This window comes from Balaenoptera borealis (genome assembly GCF_965194805.1).
Source record: "Balaenoptera borealis genome assembly, chromosome: 13".
NCBI lineage: Eukaryota > Metazoa > Chordata > Mammalia > Artiodactyla > Balaenopteridae > Balaenoptera > Balaenoptera borealis.
Window position 1 is genome coordinate 79,347,559 of NC_138870.1, and position 18,450 is coordinate 79,366,008.

The following is an 18,450-nucleotide window of genomic DNA, read 5'->3' on the forward strand; positions in this document are numbered from 1 at the left end:
AGGGCTAGAGATGACAGTCAACAAGGTCCTGAATAACTATAAGACACAGATGCTATTGCTGGTGAAAGAGTGAAGGGAGGGCTAGAGATGACAGTCAACAGGGTCCTAAAAACAACAGGGGACACTTCAGGTCAAGTCACATAAAGTCAGAGAGGGATTAGTAGAAAGACACTGAAGGGAAGCTTCAGGGCCACATACAAGTGGTTCACATCAATCTCTCTAGGAATATGAAGCAGAGAGCAATTGCACCTGGAGATCTGTTGGGTGGTCTCTCCATCATCATTGTAGCAAGGACTCAGAAGGGGAGTGGTCTGGGTAGTGGGTGCATTCAGGTCACAAGGGGTTCTAGGCTTTCTTCCAGACCAGCTGGACCATCACAACATGAATGGCCTTAGACACCACCAATTCAAGAGGGCAGATTAGTTAGAAAGAAGAACCTGCAAGGGATAGAGAAAGATTTCTATTAACATATCCTTCCAGATAGGATGAGGGAATCAGATTTATTGTATATTTGATAATATGAATAACCAGTCTAAAGGTTTCAAATATAAATTAGAATAGAATGATGAATGATAAAGCGATGGTTTCTTCTGTTTGATTCTATACATTCCTGATTGTGTTGTTGATGATGATGATGATGATGACAAATAATAGCAGTTACCATATCCTGTGTATTTCCTATGTGTCAGGCAATGATTTAAGCGCTTAATATTTATTTCACAACATCCCATGAGACAGACAGTATTACTATCCCCACTTAACAAATGAGCAAATGTAGAAACTGAGAGGTTAAGTAACTAGCTGAAGGCCACACAGATAGTAAGCGGTAGAGCTGGGTTTCAGACCCAGAACTGCCTACAACTCCAGAACCTCCACTCTCTCCTACTGCCTACATGCTTAATGAATCTCTAAATGGCTCTGCGGACATTCCAAAAACAAGAACTTATCAAAGTGCTATTTACTAATCTCTATTATTGTAGAAATATTACTGACATTACTATGAAAGTAATAAATTTCTATGTCTTAAGAGTTTTAGGTCTCAAAGTGACCTTTGAGGTAAATTCAAGCAACCCTCAATTCTACAAATAAGGATCTGAGCTATCCCAAGTTTAACTGAGCTATAACGAAAATACCAATGGTTCTCATTAAAATGTTAGACAAGGTGGATCTCTTTGTTTATATTTGTTGATAGTGATGATAATTACAGTTTGAAATAAAATGACAATGTACTAACAGGATAGTATCAGCCTACCCTGGGATTTGACACAAAAGGTTGGAGTGTTTTCAAACCTCATTAACTAACTTTGTTGCTGGACAACATGGCAAAAATCAAGCGGCTACACTGGCTATTTGGCTCTCTCTTAATCATTCTGAAAATATCAAAGGTATGTCCTGGTTTATAGTACCCTTACTGGATTAACTTTTACTGAAAAACCTGGTCATCCAAAATTGAATTTATTTTTTTCCTCAAGCAGAAGCAAAACCTTTCTAAGAGTAATTGAAAATAAAAGCCTTACTCAAAAAGCAATTACAGAATAAGGCCAGTGTCAATCATTATAGAATAAGGCCATTGGCTAAAAGTAACAGAGACAGAAAGTTTGGCTGGTGGCTTTTTTTATTGATTTATTTTTTATCCTCCCATCTTTAATAGGATAATTTTTTTTTTCCATAACCAGTTTACTGGTCATTTGGAAAATATACTTTAAGAAAAGACCATTTACTTTCACTGTAAAATGACAAAATGAAATCCTCAGAAGAAGTCTTCAACCTCATTAATAATTTAAAAAAACAGACTAAAATGAGATATCATGTTTATACTATGAAATCGACTAAGAGAAAAGACTTTTCCCCCCAATTCTTAATGTTGGTGGGGGTGTGAGAAAACAAACTTAACAAGTTTTAACAGTACTAGGAAATAAACTAAGGCAGTCTTTCTGGAGGCCATTTGGCAATATTCCTTACAGTGTGGTTTTTTTTGTTTGTTTGTTTTTTTTTACATTTTGGCCCTGCCGCGTGTCACGTGGGATCTTAGTTCCCCAACCAGGGATCAAAGCCCGGCTCCCTGCAGTGGAAGCACGGAGTCTTAACAACTGGACTGCCAGGGAAGTCCCTACAGTGTGTTTTTTTTTAAATATGCACTTTACACAGTAATGCCACTCCTAGGAATGTAAACTCATGTTGCCTTGTGTGCAAAGTCTTGCCTATAATGATATCGATATATGGGATGATCATTATAGCAAGGAAGGAACGAAAGAAGGAGGGAGAGAGGAAGAGAGAGAATTAAAGAAATCAAAATATCCATCAATAGGAACTGCTTAACTAAATACGGTGCAGTACATTTGTAAAAAAGCAGTATTATTTTCCCATTAAAAGTGATGTTGTGGATAAATATTATTGAAATGGAAATGGATCACAAATGCTACTAGTTATTTTCTTTTTTAAACAATACAAAACTCTATGTAACTATATGCTTCCACTTATATGAACTTTAAGAACAGGCAAAACCAATCTGTAGCAATAGATATCCGAAGAGTGTTTGCCTGAGAGGGTGGAGAGCAGATGAAGAAAGCAGACTGATTTGAAAAGAGGTAAAGGAACTTTCTGGATTGATGGAAATGTTCTAACCTTGGAATATGGATGGAGGGGGAGGAGGAGGAACAGGGTGAGTACACATTTGTCAAAACTCATCAAAATATACACTTAACATCTCTATATTCCACTTTATGTAAAGTATACCTCTATTTAAATAAGGAACAAAACCTCTAAATGTACATGATCTCAATTTTATAATGAAAACAATGTTTATACATGTACATGCAGAAAAGGATTTGGAGAGGATTTTTGGGTGGTGGAATTATGTTTGTTTAACTTTTTCTTTTTTTTCAACTTGTCAACCAGCATTTTAATAGTTAAAATAAACCCAAATATACAAACATATTCAAATGTGCTACAATGACCCTCTCTTGCCCTTAATCTAGATTTTCCTTCCCACTACCTCAAAGGGTAGTGTGTGGATTACCCAAAGCATCAAGGAGCCACCTTGAGGTTCACAGAGCCCTACGTTTCCATGGAGGGATGCCACTGAGTATCCCTCCCTGGTGGAGGTCCTTCATGGTTTGCACTGGCTGGTCATTTGTTTCAACTTTCAGATAGCTTCATATGCCAAAGCCACAGCAAGAATTTGGTCATTTTGAGGCATGCATTAAGTAGATCTTATTTTTTTTTTTTTTGGCTGAGCCACAAGGCGCGTGGGATCTTATTTTCCCCATTGCCCCCTGCAGCGGAACTGTGGAGTCTTAACCACTGGACCGCCAGGGAAGTCCCAAGCAGATCTTATTTATAGAACCCAAACGCCTCTTAGGTCCAGAGGAGGAAGCTTCAAATCACAGAAGGCAAAGCAAATGTTTTATGGCATGTGTCCTGCCAAGCTTCTAAGAATAGTTATGCCATTAGTTCCAACCCCATAAGCAGCTCGGCCTGAGCCCCACCCACTCCAGTAAGCCTATTACAGATAAATTAACCCATCATTATGGGACAGGGAAGCCTTCTGTGCCAGGTGTGCTCATGGCCAAGGCTGGGTGTCTGCCACCTCTGGATGGTAGCAGCTCATGTTCACATGCAGCCCAGGAATCTCAGCATGGGCTGCTGGGTGGTTACCCATGCAGGCACAATTACCTCCTAACAATAACAGCACAAACCACCTGGGGGCAGTTAGTTGATGGGTAAAGAAGATGAAACAAAATTACATTCCTCCTCCTTAAAACCCCTGCATGATGGATACAAATTGAGAACTGTGGTAGGTGGGAACAAGTGAAAACAGAAATCTAGCCTTTCCTTGGGATACAGCCAAGGAAGCTGGTGAACAAACCGTACTAAGAGAAGTTTGCACTCAACAACCTGGCTTGGATCTGAACAAGGATGCCCACAGGATCCATCTAACTAGCCCACTGGACAGCTTGCCAAAGATGTCCCACAGGACCTCAGACTTACCTGGTCTCAAATTGAACATCCCTGCACTGCCTCTACCTTGCTACTTCTTTTGCAAAGTCCCCATCTCAGTAAATGACACCCCAATCTACCCCTTTACCAGAGCAAGAACCTAGAAGCCATTTTATACTTCCTCCTCCTTCATCTTCCACACATGATCCGTTACCAAGTCCTACAGATTCTATCTTCTAAATAATCTTTCTGACCAGCCTTTCCCTCCAGTTTGTGCCACCATCACAAAACTTGTTCTCTACTTTACTGCATGGCTGACCTTCCCAAATTACAAATGGCATCATGCCATTGCCCTATTCCAGTCCGTCCTTTGCTCTCCATCATCTACCCAGAGATGTCTTGAGACAATGCCTTCACTACCAGGTATTTAAATACCTTCACTGCTCGGTATTTAAATATGTGAAGTCGTGATTTGATATAGCCAAGTAAGAGGCACTAAGGACCTGGAAAAGACCTGTCCCACTTAAAGGCGTTCAAACCTAAAACTATTTTACAACAGCTGCACCAGCTCAGTAAAACTCTTTCTGAAGTCATTTTGATACTTCTGTCTACACAACAGAGTCCAAACTCACTAGCCTGCATTTTTTAAGTCGGTGAGGTAGCTAGTGTCTGCTTCTTTGGCCTTGTCTTCAGCTATTCTCATCAAGCAGCTTTCGTTTTCCTGAAGATTCTCTTTCACACAGCAGTGCTTTTGAACATGACCTTCCCTTAGCCTGGGCCCGTCTTCTTTCCCTATCTTGCCTGGACACTCTCATTTTAAGACCTCTGCTGCCAGCCTTCCTGGAGACCCAGGGAGAGTAGTACTCTGGACATACATCTGTTATTGTTCTACATCCGTTATTGTTCTTCTTTCTCAACCTGCAACCATTTATTTTTCTTCCCTACTAGACAGTACTTAGGGGACTTGTCTAAAATTGCACAAATTATATGCTACAAAATAAACAGCAAAGGCAAACTTTTCCTAGAGACAATTTTCCTCAACATTTTTTTAAAATTTATTAATTAATTTATTTACTTTTGGCTGTGTTGGGTCCTCGTTGGGTCCCGCTGCCCTGCGGGTTTTCTCTAGTTGCGGTGAGCGGGGGCTACTCTTCGTTGCAGTGCGCGGGCTTCTCATTGAGGTGGCTCTTGTTGCAGAGCACAGGCTCTAGGCGTCTGAGCTTCAGTACTTACGGCACATGGGCTCAGTAGTTGTGGCTCACAGGATCTAGAGCGCAGTCTCAGTAGTTGTGGCACATGGGTTTAGTTGCTCCGTGGCACGTGGAATCTTCCCGGACCAGGGCTCGAACCCATGTCCCCTGCATTGGCAGGTGGATTCTTAACCACTGCGTCACCAGGGAAGTCCTCCTCCTCAACATTTTAAAGATTGAGAAAATATTGTTTGAATATCACAGAACACATTTTTTTTTTTTTTTGGTGTTAGTTTTGGGTGTCCTTAGAGAGCTAATGGAGATTTTAGGGGGCCTCTGAATATGCACTACTCTATGTCTTTAGACAGTCTCTGCCCACGAAACCTTTAGTGAATATGATATTGCAACACTCTTATGCCAGAAAAGCTGCTTTAGGCCTTGATCAATTTCACAAAATGTTAACTGGGTAATATTAATTATTATCGTGAATTTTTAGTCTTCAAAAGAGAGAAAGGAAGAAAGAAACTGTTACATGCTCCAGTACCTTTTAAAAAGTCACTCTAAGAAATAAAAGGGAACTCAACTCCACTCCCACAACTGGGTCACAAGCTCCATTGGCTGAAGTAGTTGAGTGCTCAGTCACATGAAATAGTTCTATTTCTCAGAACTTGTCCAAAGGGATCTCTTCTACCTGCAGAGATAGAAGTATGGAAAAAAGAATCTTTCCAATACCTTTAAGTTTGACCTGCTTCATTTTTTTCCTCCCTTCCTGTCCATTGATTTAAGTCATTGGAGAGGCATGGAAATAAAATGGGAAGTTGGAAAGGGAAGAGATAGTGAAGGATGAAGGGGAGGGCAGTAATGGGGGGGCTTTCGAGGTATCTATGCCTGCAGTGGCTAAGGTTAAATGAAGTCAACCACAAAGCTACAGTAACCTCACCACTTCCTACTTTGCACGTAGCAGGCTGAGCTCTAGCTCTGACTTAAAGGTGAATGGTCTGGAGTGAACTCATTCGTTGTACACCAGTTCCTTCCAGAATTTTTTTAAATCATTATTGTTGGGATTACACATGCTTTTATTCTTATTAACCAATGTGAAAGCAATTAAGATTTGGCTGGGGGAAGAAATACAGAGAGGGGCTTCCCTGGTGGCGCAGTGGTTGAGAATCTACCTGCCAATGCAGGGGACACAGGTTCAAGCCCTGGTCTGGGAAGATCCCACATGCTGTGGAGCAGCTGGGCCCGTGAGCCACAATTACTGAGCCTGCGCGTCTGGAGCCTGTGCTCCGCAACAAGAGAGGCCGCGATAGTGAGAGGCCCGCGCACCGTGATGAAGAGTGGCCCCCGCTTGCCACAACTAGAGAAAGCCCTCGCACAGAAACGAAGACCCAACACAGCCATAAATAAATAAATAAATAATTTTTTTAAAAAATAAAAAAAATTTAAAAAAAGAAATAGAGACACTCTATTCTAACATAAAAACAAACATGCTCATGATAGAAAACTGGGAAAATACAGAAAAGCGTAAAGAAAAAAACCCCACCTATACTCAAGGATCTATATATAATTATGACTATATTGTATGTACTTTTTACACTTTAACTTTGTAACAAGTTCTTGCCTTGTTTTTAGAAACTACTTAAACAGTTTTTTATAGTTACATAGTAAACTTTGAAGTGGATATTGTAATTTATATAACCATTTCTCTACTACTAGACATTTTGGTTTTTTTCAAATATTTTGGAATAATAATATGGATTTAACCCTTTTAAAAGCTCTCAATACCAGCAATGAGTAAATGAGAACTCCTCCAAGAAGGTGTAGGCAGCAGTAGGAGAAAAGTTTAGAAAGTACCGTAGCCATTGGTTTCCTTTAGCCAAGAAAAATAGGTACAATATCATCAATTATGGACAAAAGCAGGAAATACTCTGAAATTTCCTCAAGAAAAATGTATTTAAGCCTCTGTTGACTTGAAGGTGGGACCAGTTCTAGGAAGGCTTTGGGGGAAGAGAGGAATGTTGAACAAGGAGTACAAATAAATGAGAGGTGGTGTAAAGACATGCAGTTGGGAAAAAGAAAACTCAGGCTCTCATGTGACACCTCGCAGAGTTTTTCTCCCATCGCTGCTTTTGATGGTGACTAGACTGTCTGATAAGCTTTGCCACAAGTCCTTAGGTGGAACACTTTCTTAAACAAAGACCTTTAACAGCCATTTGTTGACAGCAATCTCCTTTCTACCCTAACTGTCTTTCACCAAATCATTCATCTTTTCCTATGCTCTTTAAACTTTGCCAGCAACAGAGTAGGGGGCAGATGTTATTGCACAGAATCCACATGGCTGGAATCACACTGTGGGAAGGAATGCTTTGAAAGTGATATAGAATTTAGGGTCTCCCTAAAACCTAATTTCCCTGGATTTTTGTGGCAGTCTGGGGAAAACAAAATGCTATTTTCATTATACTTTCATTTGATTCTCACTTAAATCAAGTTTTTTTCTTATAAAGTTACCTTAAAATTTTGAGTTCATTCTGTTTTGCCAAAAGTGTTTCCAATTATTATCACAGTTTGTCTTCACAAAACCCTGAGAGATGGGTAGGCAGGTATTAATACCTCCATTTCTGAAAGAAAAAAATAGATGAAGAAAATAAAGTCACTGCCACCAGAACCCAGATGTCTTGTCTTTTGGCCCAGTGTGCCTTTTCCTACAGACTGTCACAGTGGTTTTGGCAAATGGTATTGTTAGAAAGCCTATGGAGACATGGCTTGCGCTTCTGTGATCAGATATCTCAAAATGGCTTTGTACTTCAGTTTCAAACCTAACATATAAACCCTGAGTATTTTCCTCAAGCACATTTTGATGTATTCTGTCTTAAAACATCCCTAAGTTTCTTCAAATGTGAATTTAAAAAATTTCTCATCTAATTAACCTACATATAAGTAGGAATCAAAGATAACTTTACCATTAATTTTTCCAAAAAGTTAAAAGGGATAAAAATGAATCTTCACATATAGTACCATATTTGAAAAACTATGGTTGACATTTAAATGGCAAACAAAACTAGGAAATGCAAGTGTGTCTCTTAAATATAGAAGAAAACTACACTATGTGTGGCTTAAATAAGTGAATATTTATCCTAACATTTCCAAACTCTGTCAAATAAGGTAGAACAATACTTTTTTTTTTTTTGATGACTAGATACATAAAGGTTCAGCCTGAAAAATTCGTCAGTAGAAAATGCATCTGTGTATGGATGTTTGCCTTTTAAACTGTGACTTTTATAGAAAACTGAAATACAGAAGACTCTTGGAGAACATAAAACTGAAATAGAAGACATCTTCTATACACAACACTTTAATGTATTACTAATTTTCTTTTCAAAAATGAAAGGAAAAGTGATAATGAAAGCTACTTTCATTAGCGATGGGGGGAGTCTGTGTGTGCGTGCATGTGTGTATGCACATGTGTGTTATTGTTGAAGAGCAGTTTCCAAGAGCCTTCAACTAGCCTCTGAATGTGGTTATAATTTGGCACTTGACCACGCTGAATTAAACGCTCTGCTCTATACTGCTGTACTACTTTGTACTGTTTCATGTTTCCTGGAAAGACTGCAAGTATCTTTGAAACAGGAGGGAAGAGGACAGGGCACAACCTTTGAAAAAATGACATAGACTGAGGACATTACATAAACTGATTAGAATCAAATGGGTCGGGCTTCCCTGGTGGCGCAGTGGTTAAGAATCTGCCTGCCAATGCAGGGAACACGGGTTCGAGCCCTGGTCTGGGAAGATCCCACATACCGCGGAGCGATTAAGCCCGTGAGCCACAACTACTGAGCCTGCGCGTCTGGAGCCTGTGCTCCGCAACAAGAGAGGCCGTGACTGTGAGAGGCCCGCGCACCGCGATGAAGAGTGGCCCCCCGCTCTCCGCAACTGGAGAAAGCCCTCGCACAGAAACGAAGACCCAACACAGCCAAAAATAAATATAAATAAATTAATTAATTAAAAAAAAAAAAAAAGGAATCAAATGGGTCCAAGATGGCAGACAAGTCAACTTCCACTAGACCTTGAGCCTCATTATACGCTCACTGTAACACATTAGCAGGCTAAATGACACACCCACAGGCGCCATGACAGTTCCAAGGCCAACCATAATGGTCAAAAAGTGGGCAGAGGCCCAATTCCTGGAAATCCCTGCCCCTTCCTGAAATAGCTGGAATACTCCTCCAACTCATTAGCCTATGAAATTACCCACACCTATAAAAACTGACAACCCCGTACCCTGGTGCCTTTCTCACCTTCTGAGATGGCTCACACTCTGTCTGTGGAGTATGTTTCTCTCTAAATAAATCCACTTCTTACCTATCACTTTGTCTCTCACTGAATTCTTTCTGCAATGAGACATCAAGAACCTGAGCTTCATTAAGTCCTGAAACCAGGTGTGTGATCTCAGTTGGAAGACTGTGGGTTTTGGCCGGGTTTGAGTCCCAGCCGCATGGGTTCAAGTCCCAATCTGGGTTTTGGCCGGGTTTGAGTCCCGGCACGTGGGTTCAAGTCCCAATCTGAGGTGCATGATTTCATCTTCAGGTTAAGAACTCTGGCTTCTATATCTTTTGTATCCTCCACAGTGCCTGCCACAATGTCTGTATTGAACTTAAAGAAATAAATTCATCCAGTGTTCCATGAAAACCAGTCCTACTAACCATCCAATCTTTGAAAAAAATTATTCTCATTCTCTGAACTATAAAACCAAATGTTATTATTATTTTGTGGAACATCTTGACCCTACAATAATCTGCATTTGTATATGGTTTCAAGATGATGATGATGACGATGATGACAGTGATGATGATGATAAATAATCACTTTTCTGTGTCACTCCCTGAAGATTTTAAAGCCTCACACAATTTGTAAATGTAATGGCGGCAGTAAGAAAGTAACAGAAAGCAGGGAGTCCATCATCCTTGAATCTCTTGTAAGTTGTCCATAGGGTATGGAGAGACCCCTTAGGAAGGAGAGTTGGAGTAATCACATAGTTACCTGGGAGCTCAGACACATTAACTCATATTGATATATAACTGTTACTGGGAAACTTCTTGTCTTACCCAAATCTAAAATTAATTCCTTTTCACGTGACAGGTATTTACTAAAACTGCCTTCGTTGTGTGCTATCTGTTCCTCTTTCCTGGTTCTAGACAATTTCTGTCCCTACATCTGGATTCTGATTTACAAGCTTATGACCAACCCATGACTGTAATATCTTATTATTGAACCCCACATCTGGGTTATTGACAGTGTCACCTGATTCCAACTTTGACTCTAGCTTCCTAACAAAAGATTCAGACTCCTATTGCCCTTGTCCAGGATTTTTAGGTGGGTCCGTCTCAGGTAGTGGTTCTTAATCCTATTGAGGGGTTCCCTGAAAAATGTATGAAAGCTGTGAACTCATCCCCTCTAAAAAAGACATATTTGTACACAAACACAAACAGATCTGCGTACAATTTCAAGAGATTCATGATCCTTTAGAGGCTCCTTTTAAGGGACATCTACTGGTAGGTTAACCTATAGTATAAAAAAAAAAAAACTGCCTCTGTTTTAGTCACTACAAACAGATGCAATTAACCTTTGCTGGAGTCTGAGAAAAGATAGGGCTTGTCTTTATCACTTCCAAGATTTTCCTCCTAAAAAAATCACCAAAGTGGGCTTCCCTGGTGGCGCAGTGGTTGAGAGTCTGCCTGCCGATGCGGGGGACACGGGTTCGAGCCCTGGTCCGGGAGGATCCCACATGCCGCGGAGCAACTGAGCCCGTGCGCCACAACTACTGAGCCTGCGCGTCCGGAGCCGTGCTCTGCAAAGAGAGGCCGCGACAGTGAGAGGCCCGCGCACCGCGATGAAGAGTGGCCCCCGCTCGCCACAACTGGAGAAGGCCCTCGCACAGAAACGAAGAACCAACACAGCCAAAAATAAATAAATAAATAAATTAAAAAAAAAAAATCACCAAAGTAATATATGTACATTGTAGAAATGTTGGAAAGTGAGGAAAAGCATAAATAAGAATTTTCAAATCACTCACAATCCCAGCACTAAAGATACCCAATTATCAATATTTTAGTGTACTAATTTCCAGTCTTTTTTAATTCATATTTGTTAGACTTTCACAACATCCTTCCTTCAAATTCTCCTTCACTTTTATATAAGAACCTGTTGTGCATTCAAAGACTTAGTTCAATCTTCAGGCGTGTAAGAAACTTCCAGGTTGCCTAGGACTTGTCCAAGGCCTGCAAACTTTTGAGCTCTGAGTACAAATTTACCTCCCAGTTATCTCTATCTAAACAAAACATGGTCTCTAGCTGAAGGTTAGGCGTCCATCAGAGATTGCTATTGTGTCTTCTGGTTATTAGTTCTGCCATCAATGTTTGTCACTGTGATGATAATTATAGTTCTGGAATCCTGAGTTCAACTCTTATCTCCACTGCCACCTTCTAATTTTGTGAACTGGATAAATTACTTAATTCATCTGTGCTTCAATATCTCATCTGTAAGATGGGAATGATGATGGAGAATAAATGAGTACGTGGAAAGTATGTAGAACAGACTGTTACCCAGGAAGCACTCAATAGATGCTAGCTATCACTGTTATCATTTATACATTGTTGTTGTTTCCATTCCTCCATGATGTTTTCTGCGTTGTTAGTTCTACTGTCACTGTTGATTGAAGAGGTAAAGACTCTCCTTTTTAAACATGATCACAGCCCCCAAGAGTAACAATAGTTGCTTAATATAAAATATTCGGTGTTCATATTCCCTAATTGTCTTCCAAATGTCTTTTGTTGTTGTTTGTTTGAATCTAGAGCAAAACAAGGTCTATACATTGCAACTGATTAACATGCATTCTCTTATGAGCAAACATTCTTTTTTTAGCCTTTACCCCCAAACAAAAATGCAGAATTTGTTTTTGTTTATGTAGCAAAAAACAACCTTCTTCGAATGAAGCAGAAGTTCAAAATGCTGTCCTGGAGGAGTCAGTGAAAATGTCAAGTCATTGCCTTTACTGAGTAGATAAACACTTGGCATATACCTTTCTCTGAATGATAAAGAAGGAAAGGAGGAAGTGTGCTTCCCTGTAAACTTTTTTATTAGCCACAGAGAACTGAGTACAAACATGATGCTCCTGAAACAAAGTGCTCTACAGTAAATAGGAATTGAGGAAATAGAAAATGGATTGTAAATCTGGAAACCATGTCTCTATTTCAGTGAAGAGAAGATTATAAATGGCCAACCCAAATAGTCTGCTTTTAAAGTTTCACAAACGCTGGTTGGATTGATGAATCCTTCTTAGGATTTTTAATCCTAAAGCTCGAATCTAATTTAAAGTTTTTGAATTTTCAAACTTTGCTCACTCCATTTTAGTCTGTGCCTTTGGTAAAAGGAAAAAAAATCACTTTAGGTGATATAAAATTAATCAAGAGTTCCACTTTCAGGTCTCATTGTAAGACTGCCTCTTCCAGATTCCACCTTAAACAAAGCCCCTTTTTCATTTTAAAATGGAAAGAAACCCCAGAATACAACACACACAAAATAGTAATTACCACGTAATAGAAGAAGCAGGATAAGCACACAGTAATACAGTGCAGGAGTTAAGAATGTGGGCTGTAAAGAGAGAACGCTGTCCTCTGTTTCTTTGCCTGTAAAACGAGGACAATAAATAGAAGCTGCTTCATAGGGCTGCTGCTGGGATCACTCATGAGATCATGAGAAGCACCCAGCACTGGCTAACACTCTGTAAAGACTGGTTATTATTATGATGAGAAAGACACAGGAAGGGATCTTTTGTCACAGCTGGTTTTATCAGGAGAGGAGCTTACTTCATGGTAACAGTGTGAGTCAGTTACCAGAGAAGGCAGCAAGCTCCCTGCACACATCCCTGTCACACCGCCTCCAAGACACTCTACTACTATTAACAATACATTGTTAAAAGAACCCAGGTAAAAGAACTATCCTACACAGGCAGTGTTCAACGGTTTCCCTCTCTGGTGTTCTAAACATTTGAAAATAGTACAAGAAATGGCTCTGCGTATAGTAAGTTCTAGGTAAGACAATACTGTGGTAAGTGAACTAAACAGAGATTAACCTGAAATTGGACTCTGATCCCCAAGGGAACCGGCCGGTGCAGCCCAGTCCTTACTGGCCCTGAGGAGGAAAAACAACCTTGCTTCCATCTCCACTGTGATCTGACTAGATATGATCTAAGCTTTGAACAGTACATTTCAGATGGTGCATAATACGCATTAGACAACACTAAGCAGGGAGCTTCAGGCTGGGGTGTGCACCCTAATACTGAGGAACCGACACAAGAAAATGAAGACCTAACGTTTGTAATTCAGCCTTTCACTATTCTCTCATTTCAGTCACACAAGTTTCCTTTTCTGTTAGGTCCCTCTCAAATAACTGCAATAATATAGTAAGTTAATCAGTTAACAAAAAGGGGAGGGGGTAGTTATTCATAGTATCAAAACATTTTTCATTTTAAATGATTTGTTGCATAATTCCTTTTAAATAGACCTTCCCTCACAGTGTGAGAATCCGCAGCCCTCCCCAAGCACCTGGCCCTCTCCATTACTCCTCTTACTCCTTGAGAAAAGGAGGGAGAAAGAGATCTTCAATGAAAATTTCCTCGTTAATAACTTAATCTTATGTTTCTTTAAATGCTTTCTAGTTTTAAAGGATTTTCAGACCCACTGTGACATCTTAGTTAAGCTTTGTACAAGGTGGTATAAATCATATTATACCCACTTGAGAGGTGAGAAAAGCTACATATAGTAATTGGGTACATATGAGACCTGAACTCAAGATCTTTTCCACCAAGTCCTATGGGCTGGAGCTGGAAGCAAGGGGCCCTGTACTCCTGCTCACTAGTTTCGTGCTGCTGCCTTTCCTGCCTTTGGTGAGTTGGTTCCAGGCATCTTCCTCATTCCTCCCCAGTTAATTCTGATTCATGCTTCAGCTCATGTAATTACTAAAACAGGAAGGACTTGAGTGAACCAACATTCAGTCAATCAGCATTTAGTGAACGCCAACTAGAAGCCAGACCTTTGAAGAGTTTTAAGCAAAGAGAAACGTAATCTTCCTCGTCACTTAAAAAGACTACAGTGAGACTATCACTTTATCAATTTGAGCCAATTATCTAAAAATAATATTTGCATATTAGCTGTACTGGTGTCCCTAACTAGCTGCGCTCTATCCCTGTTTGTAACTCTGGAAATAAACTTCAAGTGGTTTCTTTAAGAAAGCTAAGGCTTAGAAAATGTCTCTGCACAGACTTGATAAGGTTTCCAATTGCACCTTGGTAAAAATCTCATTTCTTAAATCACTTATTCAACATTAAGTCATTGTACAAACTTGCAGCTGCTAGGCTCTGAGGGCAAGAAGATGAGTTAGATGCAACAGTCCTTAACCTAAAGGAGGTCAGAGCCTAGAAAAAGAAGACCAATGCCCACTTTGAGCTCTCCAAGGGCCCCCAGGCTCTGAACGGTCAGCCCTCACAGTTCCCTGGACCAGAGATGGAACCCACCTCCCCACACCCATGGTGCAGGCACACTGGCCTTTTTCTTTCATTTCTACAAACTCTCCTCACTCCCTCCTCCTCTGGACTTTGCATAAGTCCCAGTTCCCCCAGCCTTAAAACTTCACCTGGCTCCCAGTCTATTTAGCTCCTACTCCTCCTTCAGCCTCAGCTCCTGCCCTGCTGCCTTCTCTGACTTGCAGATCTGGTCAAATCTCCCCATTAAAACCCTCTACCACCTGAGACCTTGTCACATTTGTCGTTTTACATGTACTTGTGTGATTGACTGTCTGCTCTCAGGTGCCTACGTTCCTGGCACGGCAGTGGCTGGTTTTAGATGCCAGCGCCTGGCACTCAGTAGGCCCTCCAGGAATGAAGACTGAACTGTTAAATGGGGCTGGACCTAAGCGGCCCGGGCTCTGTGGACAGGACAGGATGGAGGGGGTGAGGGGCTCCCCTGAGCTTCCGTACCACCTTCCTTAACACTAAGACAGGCCTCCTGGCTCCCATCTTGGCGCTTGCATGAAAACGTAAAAGTTGTCTGTCCCAAGTCCCCGAGAGACTGTAGCCCCTAGAGAGCAGACATTCCACTCTATTTAGCGTTGTGACCCCAGCACCTGGCTGTGCCTGTTAACTCAGCATGAGATACACTTAGGAGATATTAGCCATTGCCGGCATTAATGAATGCATTCTGGAGGGTGGGACAAAGTGAGAGACGTTATCCAGGGCTTCAAACAAACGTTTAAGCTTGAATTGACTCTTGAGAGAATACAAGCGACGCTACCCCCAACCAAAGACTGAAAAACAAAAAGGAAATCTGCCTTCTCCCTGCCCCTGCAAAACAGAAACGGTAAAACCTCTTAACCAACGTCTTCACCTTTCCAGGCCTCCACTCTCTTCTGTCCCCGCACTTGACGGGCGCTCTCTGGACGTGTACACAGTCACTGCGGAGACTGCCATCGCGGCGACGCCGCCAGGCATTTTCTGACCAGGGAGCGACTTTGCTGAGGAGGTATGTGGTTAGACCCCCTCTCGCGGAGAGGCTATTTAAGACCCTCACAGAGAAAATAACGGGATTTATAAACAGGGAGGTAAGGGTCTTTGCTCTGTCCCTTCGCTGGCATTTTGGAGCCCGGTCCTCCCACGCCGAGCTGCAGCTCTAACCCTCCGGCCCCGACGAAGCCCAGCAGCCTGAAAGCCGAGGAACCGTCCCCACCGCCCCTCCCCCGCCGCAGCCTTCTCGGCACGCAGGCGCGGAGGCGCGCGCAGGGCGGCGCGCCTGGGGGGGGGGGGCGGGGCGTGCGCGGTCCCCTTAAATAGGGCGGAGGGGGCGGTGCGAAGCTGCCGCGGCGCTGCTGCCCAGTCGGCGCCAGTTCCTGCTGCTATCTCCTCGTGGCGCGATCCTCGAGCCTCGCTCTTTCTCCGGCGGCGGCGGCGGCGGCGGTGGCGGCGGCTGCAGCAGCAGGAGAGAGCGGAGGCGAGCGAGCGGCGGGCTCCATGGAGAGCGGCGGACGCCCGTGCAGAGGCGGCGCTTCCTCCCCGGCACCCGGGCTCCAGTGACCGGCGCTCGCGCCCTGCACCGCGTCGGAACGGCCGCCGGCTCCGGGACTGACCCGGCCTCGCTGCCCTTCCCCGCGCCGCCGCCTCGCCTTCTTGCTCCCCGACTCGCCCTCGCCCCCACTCCCCGGCCGGGTGGCGGCGGCCAGGCCCCCGCGGCGGCGGCCGGAGCAGCAGCGGCAGCAAGAGCCCGTCTCTATGATGAAGTTCAAGCCCAACCAGACGCGGACCTATGACCGCGAGGGCTTCAAGAAGCGGGCTGCGTGCCTGTGCTTCCGGAGCGAGCAGGAGGACGAGGTGAGGGCGGTCAGCGCGCTCGGGGGCGCCGGGGCGGGGTTGGGGTGGGTGTTCGGGCTGGCAGGAGTAGGAGGGTCCTTGCCCTTGCCCTTCCCTTTCTGCATCCCCTTCCCAGCCGACCCTCCCTCTGGCCCCAGGGCTGGAAAGGATTAGCCCACTCCCTCCTTCTCTCCCTCCCTCCCGCCTTCCTTCCTTTCTCTGGGTTGATTGTGGAAACAAAGGGGCTCGCCCAGCCCTATGCTTTCCCACTGGGTCGTGGTTAGGACAGGAGGCCGAGACGCCTTCTGGCCCCCGGGAAGGTCCCGGGCCGTCTAGGTCCCGCCTAGGGGGAGTCACCACTTTAACCTGCGAACTGAGCGTGAAGCGAGATAAAACCTTGAGTTGTAACAGAGGGTAGCAATGGCGTGAGTGTTGCAGCCCAAGCCCTTCTGCCTCTGTTACATTTTCCTCCCCTGTTACAGCAGTTTGCGGTTTCAGATAAATGTAGGCATGATTATGGAATATCCAGTCCCCGTGCTTTAAAATAAAAACTCTTTCGATCTAGTTCTGTCATTTCCACTTTCAAGTGGATCCTTTAACTTACAAGCGCTTGGCATATTTATACTTGATTTTTTTTTAAAAGAGGCCTACTCTTGGAAAGTTTTCTGGCTATAGAATGATGGGTAGTGAAAAATGTGGAGTCACACCAGAAGGGAGAAGATGGACTAGAGTTGGGCAAAGTTGCCATTTTCAGACAGTATTCTCTAGCTCTCTGCATATTTATCAGAGCTTCTTTGCTATGTTTGGCTTGACGTCTGGAGAGAAGCAGTCTTGTTCTAAGAGGAAGCAGCAGTCGGTCTTCTGTAATTCACCCATCAGCATTGGGTTGATAGGCCGTTGAGGTTTTCCTGGAGAACAGTTTTTATTTATTTGTTACATTTATTTAATTTAAAAATGGTTCACTGCTTTAAATTTCCATAGAGCAATAATAGTCAATTGGTAGCGGATGAAAATCTTTTAGCATTGCCACTTGTAAAATGGTTAGACAGGGAAAGCATTAACATTCTGAGTTCTACTTCCATACCAATTATGTCCAATAAAATTACAGGCTAAAGCTGGAGACGAGAATTTAATGGCTTCCTTATTGCTAGTCCCTGTAGTTAGGGTGAGTATGACATAGCGTACTCTCAGTGGCTTAGTTGTTCTTACTATGCTAACAAAGATCAAAGTGCCTCAGAATGGTGCTCTTCAAACTCTTGTCTTGCCTTTATTTTTTGAAAAGAAACCAAGCCCTTTAGTGCTGATCTGGTGCTCAGTTGGGGGTCTCTAAGTGGTTAAACTTAAATTCCAAAGGAGTTTTCATGGGAAATGGTGTCTTTGAACTGGGCCTATTTAGGAGAACCAGAAAGTAGAGAGGGAAAGGTTTTTAGCATTTACAAAGTCAGCAAGCTTTAAGTGCATTCTGTTAAAAAGATTAGAAGGTCCTTGAAGGAAGGACCATGTTAGGACAAAGCAAACTTTGAATATAAAATAATACAGTAGCCAGAAGTGATCAAGATAGGTCAAGAATCTTACCTGATTGGCTCCCTATTGTGTAATTATTTTCTTAGTTGGGTGCTTACTAGGTGCTGGGCACTGCCTGAAGACCTTTAAGTTTGTTACATTTAATCCTCTTAGAGCAGGTTTATAGGTGAGGAGACAGTTGCAGAGCATAAGTACTTTGCCCAAAATGACATAATTAGGAAGTGGTAGAGTCGGAATTCAGCATCGGGTCCCTACTCCTGATGCTGGGCTCTTAGCACAGGGCTCAGCCTCTAGCGACTGGGCACACGAGATTTGCTTGAATGAGTGAGATTTTGTGAGGCTGAGCTTGGAAGACTTTCCGAAAGTAGTGACTTTGAAGTCTTGCCATAACGTGAACTTGGAATT

At 42.8% G+C, this 18,450-nt stretch overlaps 1 protein-coding gene and 1 long non-coding RNA gene across 6 annotated transcripts in view; one reads left to right on the forward strand and one right to left on the reverse strand.

Moving 5' to 3' along the window:
* LOC309609243 overlaps positions 1-9,100 on the reverse strand; it is a 102,818-nt gene extending 93,718 nt beyond the window's left edge. Inside the window, exon 1 of the long non-coding RNA XR_014233334.1 lies at positions 250-9,100. This is a non-coding gene — a long non-coding RNA (uncharacterized lncRNA). The remainder of the gene's footprint in view (positions 1-249) is intronic.
* Positions 9,101-16,012: 6,912 nt separating this feature from the next.
* The window catches only part of NUDT4 (nudix hydrolase 4), a 43,720-nt gene continuing 41,282 nt past the window's right edge, over positions 16,013-18,450 (forward strand). For 2 of the 5 annotated variants that reach the window (XR_014233322.1, XM_082350464.1), the window contains exon 1: positions 16,013-16,542. Coding sequence is in view for 4 of the 5 variants with exons in the window: in XM_082350464.1 (XP_082206590.1) it covers positions 16,444-16,542 (99 nt within the window). In the remaining variant the exon portion in view is untranslated. The remainder of the gene's footprint in view (positions 16,543-18,450) is intronic. The other 3 variants (XM_082350465.1, XM_082350462.1, XM_082350463.1) reach the window with 3 other exon arrangements.